This window comes from Lynx canadensis, chromosome E3 (genome assembly GCF_007474595.2).
Source record: "Lynx canadensis isolate LIC74 chromosome E3, mLynCan4.pri.v2, whole genome shotgun sequence".
In the NCBI taxonomy this organism is placed as follows: Eukaryota; Metazoa; Chordata; class Mammalia; order Carnivora; family Felidae; genus Lynx; species Lynx canadensis.
Window position 1 is genome coordinate 3,276,417 of NC_044318.1, and position 11,609 is coordinate 3,288,025.

At 49.1% G+C, this 11,609-nt stretch overlaps 1 protein-coding gene across 2 annotated transcripts in view; it reads left to right on the top strand.

Moving 5' to 3' along the window:
* The window catches only part of CLUAP1 (clusterin associated protein 1), a 38,470-nt gene extending 31,507 nt beyond the window's left edge, over window positions 1-6,963 (top strand). For both annotated transcript variants that reach the window (XM_030301047.1, XM_030301045.2), the window contains exons 11-12: window positions 1,800-1,855; window positions 5,930-6,963. In XM_030301047.1, coding sequence (XP_030156907.1) covers window positions 1,800-1,855; window positions 5,930-6,076 — 203 coding nt within the window. In that variant the 3' untranslated portion in view covers window positions 6,077-6,963. The remainder of the gene's footprint in view (window positions 1-1,799; window positions 1,856-5,929) is intronic.
* Window positions 6,964-11,609: the final 4,646 nt, after the last annotated feature.

Genomic DNA, 11,609 nt, shown 5'->3' on the forward strand with positions numbered 1-11,609 from the left:
TGCTTCGTTCTTTTTGACAGCTGCATAGTATTCCACAGTGTGATCATACCTGGGGTTTATTCAGGCATTCCCATATTGAAAGATATTTATTTTATTTTTCTTTTCCTCGTAGATACATCCTTCTGTTTATCTTCAGTGTTTGTACCATTCAAGGGGGAATTCTTAGGTCAAAGGTTATGTAAATTTTTATTTTGATAGATATTACTACATTGCCCTATACTTGCCTTTAAAAATTTTTTTTTAATGTTTATTTATTTTTGAGACAGAGAGAGACAGAGCATGAATGGGGGAGGGTCAGAGAGAGAGGGAGACACAGAATCCGAAGCAGGCTCCAGGCTCTGAGCCGTCAGCACAGAGCCCGACGCGGGGCTCGAACTCACGGACAGCGAGATCATGACCTGAGCCGAAGTCGGATGCTCAACCGACTGAGCCACCCAGGCGCCCCTATACTTGCTTTTAAAAACATTTATCTACCATTTGTTAATTTTGGGAGCGGTTTGCGTTTTTATATACACAACATATTTAAGAAGTGAATTATCTTCATTTGATACTAACTCTTCCTGCTCACTGCCCTTATTCTAGGTTCGGCTGTTCTTTATTACATTTTCCTTTTTACATAAGTTACTTAGATGCTCTGATGTCTTTTCCTTTTATTTTTAACAGCTTTATGATACAAATAGAGGTTAGAGGTTATGACTCCCATTCTGTAGATGGGAGCTGAGGCTCTGGAAAGGTAGATGTTTGGCTCAGGAGAATCTCATAGAGGCACTGGGGGCTCCTGAATTCTGCTGACCATTCAGCCTGCAGGAGTCAAGTCACAAAGTCCATTTCTAAAAATTATAAATAAGGGCTTTGGACAACACAAGACTTGCATTTGATCTGAGTGAGGGAAAGTTTCCTTAAATAGCTCTTGGTGGTCACCCCAGGCCTGTCCCGAGTGAGCTCCTCTCTGGGCTGCCCTCGCTGCCCTTGCCCCGAGGCCTTGACCTGGGGTCACGGCTGTTCCTTTGTCAGCCTCCGGGTGTGATGCAGCTGTCCGCTTCTGCCCCGTGCAGGACGGCTCCTGAGCGTTGGCAGAAGTCCCCTGTCAGCAACCCTGACTTCCAGAGGAGAGAGGAGAATCCCTGAAATAACGGAGTCGGTGGGGGGCACGCAGGTTTGAAAGATGAACTAAGTGTGATACTTAGTTTTTTCTCTTTGAAGCTCATAGATTCAAATACGTTGGTCCCTGGAGGAAGACTTTGTTTTTCCAACGGATAGCACAGCTATCTGTTACTCATAGTGGGATTCACTGATTTTTCTTACAACATTTACAGGATGCATATATATTTTTCTGACTTCTGAGTTAATGATTATATTTTATTGCCCTTTTCCTTTTTTTCAAAGTGGAAATCTAGAAAATCTCTTGTGGTTTATTATAGTTTTGATTACTTGGATGCTACCTAAGTAAGTTTTTTAGCGTGATTCTTGTTTTCCCCAATTTTCTAAAGGAAAGCAAATCTTGAAAACCATTTCTTGCCTTTTTTTTTTAAACATTTATTTATTTTTGAGACAGAGAGAGACAGAGCATGAGCAGGGGAGGGTCAAAGAGAGAGGGAGACACAGAATTTGAAACAGACTCCAGGCTCTGAGCGGTCAGCCCAGAGCCCGATGCGGGGCTCAAACTCACTGACCGCGAGATCATGACCTGAGCCGAAGTCGGATGCCCAACCGACTGAGCCACCCAGGCGCCCCGCCTTTTTTTTTTTTTTTTTTTAAATGAGGTTTTCCTAATTTCTTCATGCTTTGGTTCTCCTCAGGAAGACCTAGCAAACTCATCGTGGGCACAATGCAGGGTGGAGACTCCGATGACGACGTGAGTCCTGATGAGCTCCCCTTAGCTGTTCTGTTCTTCCTGCTCCGGGGCTGGCTTTGTAGATGAGCCGTGCGCCTCAGCCTAGCCCGCTGCTGGGCGTACGACAGAGCTGGGCCCCCCAGGAGCTGGACTGTCCTCTGCTTGTTGATGTGTTGATGGCTCTTTTCTTTTCCAATGAATGTGCTTTCCCTCCCACCCCCGCTTTTTTTCCTTCTCCCTGTTCTTTCCATTCTCGCTTTCCAAAGACGGAAGCAGCACCAGCTCTCTTAGGTCAGTGCAGGACTTCCAGCTCCAAGAAGCAGGTTGGTTTTCTTTTCACCTCATCTGTGTGTGTGTGTGTGTGTGTGTGTGTGTGTGTGTGTGTGTGTGTTGTGTGTTAGCCTCCTCAGGGGCGCATCTTGTGTGTGTGTGTGTATGTGTGAGCCTGCTCAGGGCCTACACCTCACCTGTGTGTGTGTGTGTGTGTGTGTGTGTGTGAGAGCCTGCTCTGGGCTGCACCTCGTGTGTGTGTGTGTGTGTGTGTGGTGTGTGTGTTGGCCTGCTCAGGACCTACACCTCATCTGTGTGTGTGTGTGTGTGTGTGTGTGTGTGTGTGTGTGTTGTGTGTTAGCCTCCTCAGGGGCGCATCTCGTGTGTGTGTGTGGATGTGTGAGCCTGCTCAGGGCCTACACCTCATCTGTGTGTGTGTGTGTGTGTGTGTGTGTGTGTGTGTGTGTGTGAGCCTGCTCCGGGCTGCACCTCGTGTGTGTGTGTGTGTGTGTGTGTGTGTGTGTGTGTGTGTGTGGTGTGTGTGTGTTGGCCTGCTCAGGGCCTACACCTCATCTGTGTGTGTGTGTGTCTGTGTGTGTGTGTCTGTGTTGGCCTGTTCAGGGCCAGCAGAGCCTTCCCTCCCAGTGATGGCTCTGTCTCCTGGGTGAAAGCCACGCCATCCGGGTCCCACAGAGATCGGAGAACTTCCCTATGCTGAGGAGGAGGGGTGAGTGCGAGCCACGAGACAAGAAAGGTCGTTAGGCCCTTGAACTGTAACCTAGAAAAGAATGGAACCTGCTGAGGTCCCGGGGTCAAGACCAGCCCTCTCTTCAGTTCCATTCTGGGGAGGGAACAGAAAAGGAGGCTGTCCTGAGACCAGGGCCTCAGAGAGGCTGGGCAAGAGGCTGGGACATCAGGCTGCCGGTGCCTTGAGTGTCACTGACTTAATACTGACGGGGAAACGAACCGGGATGGGGAACCCGGTCCTTGCCAGGGCCCCACAGGTGGGGCTGCACCGTCCATTGCCCCGGGCCTGCCTTGGTGGCAGTCCCTGGCAAGCCTGTGAGGCCCCAGAAACAAGGGGTGACTGGGCTGACAGAGCACAGACCTCCTTATCAGGTCGTGTGCCACCTGTGTCTGGAGTATGGCTCTAGTGGCTGCACAGGGACAGAGCAGGAGTTGACATTCTTGTACAAAAGATCCCTCTATTTAGTGCCAACGTTGTGTATTGTTACCGAAATCCACAGGGGAGAGGGTTTGCTGGGCAAGATGCGCAGAGAAGGTGGGGCCTTGGAATCGCAGAAGGTAGTCTTCGAGAAGCAGAGAAACCACCTCAAACGTGTTTAACAGAGTCGGGCTGGGTGCTCAAATAGCTTCTGCCCACCCGTCTTACCCATTCGAGGCACGAACAGGAAGTCTGGCGTGGGGGCTGGGGAGGCCTGGAAGGCACCGTCGGCTCCCTTGTCTTATGATACTGCTTGCTCAGGAGCGTAGCTCTCTCGTCTCAGAACAAATGCCCGAGTGACAGCTCACACGTCCTCTGCGCCTGTTGTCGCTTGTTGGTTTCAGGGCGGCCGCCTCCGCGCCTGGCCCAGGCGCACGGGCTTGTCCTTCGTGTGCGCACTCGTCCGCACGACAGACACTTGCAGAGTGCCTGTTACGTGCAGGTGTTACAGATGGTGGGGAATGCGTCCCCGCCTCTAGGAAGCTCACGTTCCGGCAGTAACCAAGGGAATACGTCGGGTCATGGTGGCAAGAAGAAAAGAGAGCAGTTCAGGGAACAGAATGACAGGGTTGAGGGAGGAGGTTGGTGTCTTTTGATCGGTCGGGGAATGTCTCTGTGATCGGATGCCATCTGGCAGAGGCCTGAACGGAAGGAGGGACGTGGGAAGGAAGGACGTGGTGCAGGGAAGGGCATCCAGAACACAGGGAATGTGGCTTCTGCTTTGGCGGTGTAGACACGGTGGTGCGACTGGGACGGAGTGGATGGCAGATAGGAGCGGCAGGACGGGGAGCGGGGGCCGCCAGAGCTTTGCAGGACCTGGTGAGGACCCGGGGTTTTCTCTGAGTGCCGTGGGAAGGGGCCGGGGACCGCGAGCCCGGCTGTGCCAGAGCCGACCGGCATTGAAGAGACCCTAGTCAGGAGGCACTTGCGGGAGCCGGAGGGGCTGGCGGCTCAGCCTAGGGTGGTAGCAGCGAAGGTGTTAAGAAGTCGTCGGATCCTGGATGTTTCCGTGGTATGATCCGTGAAGTTGTGTTAACTAGACACGGGGTGTGAGAGGACGAGAAATGAGGGACGCCGCAGCTTGTGGCGTACTGGCTGACGGCACAGGTAGCCTTGGCATGTCCCGTGGTGGGTGGGGCTTGGGGAGCAGCGCAGGAGTTGGGGTTGGGACATGCTACGCATGCAGTGCCTGCCAGCCATCCACGTGCTGGGGTCGAACGGCCAGTTGGAATTCAAGTCTGGAGTTCAAGGGTCAGGCCTGGGCTGGAGTTGAGTTTGGGAAGCCATCATATTAGGCCGTGTTCGGGCTGCAAGGATCCATGTGATTGTGTGAGGGGAGAGAGTAGAAAGAGGAGAGGAGGGAGCCGCAGGGCTCTGAGCTGAGCCGCGTCATAGAGTCAGAGAGACGGAGGGTGTAGGGGCGCGTGAGATTGGAAGATGCAGGAGTGCAGTGGGGTGAGCACCTGAGAGAAGGGCGCCCTGCAGCACAGGGTGGCTTTCAAGCAACAAGGCGCAGCCTGGAGGTCACCCCCGATGCCGGAGCTGCGCCCGTTGGATTTGAATTCCTCTGTTTCAAGAGCAGTCGGGGGATTGGCAGGTGAAGCCTGCCGAGTATGTTGAGGACACAGTGAGAGGAGAGCCAATGGGGTGGTGGGTTCAGAACTCCTTCAAGGAGTTTCACTGTTGCCAGGGGAGGGGGGTGCAGAGGAACAGGGCAGAGTAGCTGGCAAGGAAGATGGGATTAAGTTGAGGGTTGTTGTTTTGTGTTTTTAAGAAGGAAATTGCAGCATGAATGTATGCTGGTGGGAGTGGTCTGGCTCGAGCCATCTTGGTTTACCTGGGACGCATGACTTACAGTTTTGGGTTCTAAGTTTATTTATTTTGAGAGAGAGAGAGAGAGAGAGAGAGAGGGAGAGAGAGAGAGGGAGAGAAAGCGCATGTGAGAGCGCTAGTGAGGGAAGGGCAGAGAGAAAGAGAAAGGGAGAATCCCAAGCAGGTTCTGTGCTGTGAGCGCAGAGCCCGATGGCAGGCTCAAACATTCGAATCATGGGATCGTGACCTGAACTGAAGTCCAGAGGCAGAAGCTTAACTGAACGAGCCCCCCAGGTGCCCCAGCACTTGCAGCTTTAAAGCCCGCCTGAGCTGGTCACCCCAGATCTAGGCGAGGGACACAGTGTTCCTTTTATTTTGTCCAATTCCCGGGTGGCTTTCCACCCCCAGTCTGGTAAAAGCCAAAATAAACCCCCTTCCTAATCTCCAAGCCCCTCGGTCCTTGTTATCCACTGGTGGGTCTCTGGGCCCCCGGAGCAGAGCGGCATCCGGTGGTGTTTCTGAGACCTCAGTGGGAAAGCCGGCCCCTGCAGCACCGGGTGTAGACTGCATGCTCGTATCTGAGGATCACTGCTTAGATGATCCGTTTATGTTGGTCTTTGAGCCAACAAAGGTCCCTTCTCATGCCCCGTGACCCACTGCTTCTCTGCCGAGCTCTTCCTTCACATGTGGGTGTTGCTAGTTAACTGAACTACTGGTGGAAAGGGGCCTCTGCTGACAAGCTGTCAGAAAGAGACGGGCCGTCAGCTGTGTTTGCCGTCTTCCTGTAGGAGGACTCGGAGGACAGTGAGATTGACATGGAGGGCGATGAAGAAGACGACGATTTGGAAGACGAGAGCGTTGCTGTCTCGCCAGCGAAGCCCAGTCGAAGGGTCCGGAAACCTGAGCCCCTGGATGAGAGCGACAATGACTTCTGACCTTTGTGCCAAGAGACCGGACAGATTAAATCCCTCAGATCTGTAGGTAAACGGGAAGTTAGAAGGTTAGGAGGGAAACCGATTTCACGCACTAAACCAGCTGGACTTGTTAATGAAGCAACACCTCGGTCTTTAGCCTCCTCCGGGTTGCTCCACAGAGCTTCAGCGAACTTGGGAAACGCCTGTGTTCTAAGAGATGCACCTCCACAGGACGAAAACCCGAGGAGAAATAAGGGCCAACGCTGTTCATCTTGGCAGTTGTTGTCAAGCGTTTCCGCCAAGAGTCGGGGGTGGGGGGGATAGACCCGGGCTGGGCACAGGACTCAGTTTAGGAATTGGCTGGGCGGGGAGAGGGTGGGGAGGCACCTGACTCCTCTTGACCTGTACAATTTAGAACATTTACTGTACTTCGGCTTTTAATTCTAGCTTTTATTTCGTTGTATGGTCCTATTTTCTTCTGCATGTTTGCAATACCAAGCTTTAAATGTATTTTACTAAAATTTCCTGAATGAAAGTTAGCTAAGTTAGATGAAAACCCACTTTCCTTCGAATCCAGGCAACAGAGGGACGCTCCAGAATAGAAGTACTTCATTTTCTCTCAGAAGGTTGACATCCCTTCCTAGGAAAGCTAGTTAAAGGAAAGCTGTTTCTGACTAAAAAACTTAACCAGGATTGCATTAGGATGAGTAGCACTAGGATAATGTCGCTGATGTGAAGTGAGAAGTGACAGGTGGAGTTGTGTCGTATTTCTGATATGGAAACGCAGAGCAGCTCTCACAGATTTTTCCGTAATGAACGCAGAAGACTTCTGAAGTTACTTAACTCTTAACAAATGTATTTAATACCGTATTTTTATATTATTAAATGAGTTTTACTTGAAACTATAATTACGTTGTTTATATTCACCTATAATGTAAAATAGTTATTTAAGAAAAGTTCACAGGTTACTGTGTACATGTCAACTTTTAGGAGATAATGTGATGATTATTTCTATCATCTTTGCTGTTTACTCTATCTTTTCCCAACTCCTGTGCCGGAGATTACTCCTTTTTTTTTTTTTTTTTTTTAAGTTTTATTTTTTAAATTTACATCCACATTAGCATATAGTGCAACAATGATTTCAGGAGTAGATTCCTTGATGCCCTTTCCCCATTTAGCCCATCCCCCCTCCCACAGCCCCTCCAGCAACCCTCCATTTGTTCTCCATATTTCTGAGTCTCTTCTGTTTTGTCCCCATCCCTGTTTTTATATTATTTTTGTTTCCCTTCCCTTATGTTCATCTGTTTTGTCTCTTAAAGTCCTCATATGAGTGAAGTCCTATGATATTTGTCTTTCTCTGTCTAATTTCGCTTAGCGTAATACCCTCCAGTTCCATCCACATAGTTGGAAATGGCAAGATTTCATTCTTTTTGATTCCCCAGTAATACTCCATTGTATATATATACCACATTTTCTTTATCCATTCATCCATCGATGGACATTTGGGCTCTTTCCATCATTTGGCTGTTGTTGATAGTGCTGCTGTAAACAATGGGGTGCGTATGCCCCTTCGAAACAGCCTATCTGTATCCCTTGCGTAAATACCTGGTAGTGCCACTGCTGGGTCGTAGGGTAGTTCTATTTTTAGTTTTTTGAGGAACCTCCATACTGTTTTCCACGGTGGCTGCACCAGCTTGCATTCCCAAGAGATTACTCCTGTTTTAAAACGGCATTCGGTTAATTCGGCAGTGATGGAGATGTGCCCTCTTTGAAATGACGCACTCACAGGGAATGGGGTGTGTGGGCGCTGTGCTAACCCCCGCAGAGCCCTGCCTTCCACTGCATCGTCCTGGATGTTCTCATTTTGGTTTCCCTGACTCTGACCTGACTTATCTTTTGGAAAAAAAAACAAAAAACAAAAAACAAAAAACCAAAAAATGTATTTCTCTTTTCCTTTTGTGATGCTTTCTTCTTTTTTTAAAAAATGTGTATGTATTTATTTTTGAGAGAGAAAGAACAAGCCGGGGAGGGGCAGAGAGAGAGAGGGAGGGAGAGAATCCCAAGCAGTCTCTGCGCTGTCACCTCAGAGCCCAGCACAGGGCTAGAACTCATGAAGCGTGAGATCATGACCTGAGCCAAAATCAAGAGACAGACCCTTAACCGACTGAGCCCCCAGGCGCCCCTTCCTTACGTGATTCTTTCTTCTCATGGGCATTAACAGGGGAGCCTGACCCAAGCTGCAGGTAACCCCTCCTCCAATAGAGGCTCCAGTGCCGTGTGCGGTTTATTATTTCACCTCTTCCTTCGTGGTCCCTCATCCCTTGGTTAGCTATTGCACAGTCTCCCCATGGAGTGGCACTTCCTTCCTTGGGCAGCTTCTGTCAGCAAAGGAGCTTCAAGTACCTGATCGTAGTTACCAGTGTGTGTCTGTCACTGTAACAGATCCAGGAGTCAGATATGTACAAGAGCTTGATGACCTCGTGTCTTTTGTTTTGGGCCAAGCGTCAGAACAGACTCGGGCCCCAAAGAAGATTGTCTGATTAGGTCAATGAAAAACCCTCATTTAGATCATTGCCAATAGTTCTTTGTTTTTAGCCGTGTAACTAAAGGACCTCTTAAAATGCTTTCCAGATGTGTATTGACTGACAATGTCAAGGAAGTTTTTAAGTAGTTAATTTTTTTTGGTGGTAGCCATCAAGAACCAAGTCCAAGGACTTCTCACACTGGGAGGTCTGAAGAACTTGCTGTTTCGGCTGGGCCAGGCAGAATACCTGCGAGCGCTCTTTCATTCGCATTTTAAACTGTAACATCGTGTCGTGCCGAATGTCTGAAAGGAAGTGGGTTTGGCTGAAGTTAGCAACACACCACATAAGTATCACAGTGGTTAGACCGGCCCGGGAGACTCCGAGGTGCTGGAATCCGGGACTGGTTGAATTGCAAGAGAACTCAAACTGCGCGGAACAAAAGTCCTTGCAATGAGGATGTGAGTGGAAGAGGAGGAGGGAGAGCTCAAGCAGGGATGTCGTGAGGGGAAAACGAAACTGATGGAAAAACCAGTGTGTCTGTGAAACGGTATTCTGATTGTACACTTCTCTTGGGCGAATCGGAAAGAATTAAGCCATAGTGACACAGAAAATGGAGTTTTTAAAAAAGATGCACCGTTCATTCTAAGAACGATAAAGTCAATAGGAGAAAATGGCGCAGGAGTGATCAATGGTAATAAAGTTAAAAGACGGACACTGACGATGTAAACAAAAACCATGCTCTAACTCCGTCGGAAAGAAGGAGAAACAGAGTGGGAATATAAGCTGACGTACATCCAAGTGCCATTTCCCATGTAGAGGTCACTAGATAACCTCGAAGATGATAAAGCAAGAAACAGTGTATGTAGGGTATGTAGTTTTGGGAGTGGGAATGTACAGGAAGGGGAGGAACAAGACAGAAGGCTGCTGTTTTCCGTTATAAGCCTGGTCATTTTTGGCTTTTTAAACTACGTGTATTGTGTTGTTTTGATGAAATGAATTTCGGAAAAGGTAAATCTACAGACAGGAAAAGGGTAAGGGCTGGAGACTGGGGTTTGAAGATCATTTTCCTCAGATTGCTCGGGGGAGAACACGTGGGGTGGGAAGAGAGCCTAGGTTGGAAGCCTGAGAAATGCTGTGTCTCGGAGGCAAAGGCCACAAGGAGCCAGGAAGAGAGACTGGGAAGGTATTTGCTAAATGTTCTAAAGTGACTGTATTTTGCCTTAATAATTCGGGGGAAATATGTTTTATTTTCCAAAGACTGTTGAAGAAGAGTGACGAGAAGGTAGGAGGGCTGGAAGGTTGTGTGAGGGAAGCCAAGGCAGGGAGAATTTCCACAGAAGGGAGGGGTGAGCAAGCTAAATCCTCCTCCTCAACGGGCCGGAGTCACAACGGGCCACATTGGCACTTAGGAAATCTGTGGCGACCTCAGCCGGGAGCAGTCGGCACGCGATGGGTCGAAGAGAGGTCAGAATGCGAAGCCAACACGGGGAATGTTGATGAATGTTCTGCAAGGGGGGGGGTCCCACGTGAAAAGAGAGGGCCCAGCCAGGGGAGAAGAGTGTGGCCAAGAACATTTTGGGGGGGCAGAGGAAGCTTTGTGTTGTGTTTTGAGAGGAAAACGAGGGGTTTTTTTAGCTGGAGGGAACTGGTTTGTGGAATGGGAAGGGTTGACTCTATAAGAGAGAGTGTGCATAACTGATGAAGCAAAGTCTTCGTTAGGAGTCCTGCTTAAATCCATATTGTGTATTGGAAACATCAGGCGCACTTGGGCTGATGCTCCCGTTAGGAGTGCGAAGGCTGAGATGGATTGCACGATCTTTTACACCTGGATGTCTAGAGCATCCGTTGTAGATAAGGCTCCAGAACAGTTTTCTGACTTGGGCATCAGGTAGAGCACCCAGAATACTGAGACATTGCCTCACAAGTTGGGCCACAGTGGCCCTGAACTTAAGGGTGGCTGGTCCTGGCCAACAAAGCTGAAAGCAGGAAGCTTTGAAAGGATCCAGCTGTTTCTTTCTTTCTTCCTTTTTTTATGTTTATTTATTTATTTATTTTCAATATATGAAGTTTATTGTCAAATTGGTTTCCGTTGTTTATTTATTTATTTTGAGAGAGAGTGTGAGGAGGGGAGGAGCAGAGAGGGAGAGGGAGGGAGGGAGGGAGGGAGGGAGGGAGGGAGAGAGAGAGAGAGAGAGAGAGAGAGAGAGAGAGAATCCCAAGCAGGCTCCCTGCCATCAGCACAGAGCCTGACCCAGGGCTCCATCCCACCAACCGTGAGATCACGACCTGAGCCGAAATCAAGAGTTGGACACTTAACTGACTGAGTCACCCAGGCGCCCCAGGATGCAGCTGTTTCTAAGTAATGTGTTCCAGAATTAAGCTCAAGAATCGGAAGGCATATAAAAATAGTCTGTACGATGGGGCGCCTGGGTGGCGCAGTCGGTTAAGCGTCCGACTTCAGCCAGGTCACCATCTCGCGGTCCGTGAGTTCGAGCCCCGCGTCAGGCTCTGGGCTGATGGCTCGGAGTCTGGAGGCTGTTTCCGATTCTGTGTCTCCCTCTCTCTCTGCCCCTCCCCCGTTCATGCTCTGTCTCTCTCTGTCCCAAAAATAAATAAAAACGTTGAAAAAAAAATTTTTTTTTAAAAATAGTCTGTACGAAACAAGATAAAATTCCCCGTGTCTGGTGTCCAATCAAAACTTACCAGGCATAATAAGAATCTAGAAAGAGACCAAGGAATGCCCCCCCCATACTCCCCCCCCCCATACTCAAATGACAGATGACAGAATTAGTAGGAAAGGACATTCAGACATTTAACTGTACTCCCTATATTGAGATGGCAGAGGGAGGCAGGAGCATATTAAGAAGAGATAAGGCCTAAAGAAAATCTCAAACTTGGGAAGATTAAAGAAACAAAAACAAAAATTGGGATTGAGAGCAGATGAGGCGCCACAGAAGAGCACATACTGACCCTGAAGACACAGCAGTAGAAACTGTTCAAAATGAAAAAGAAAAAGACAAGTCCCACCG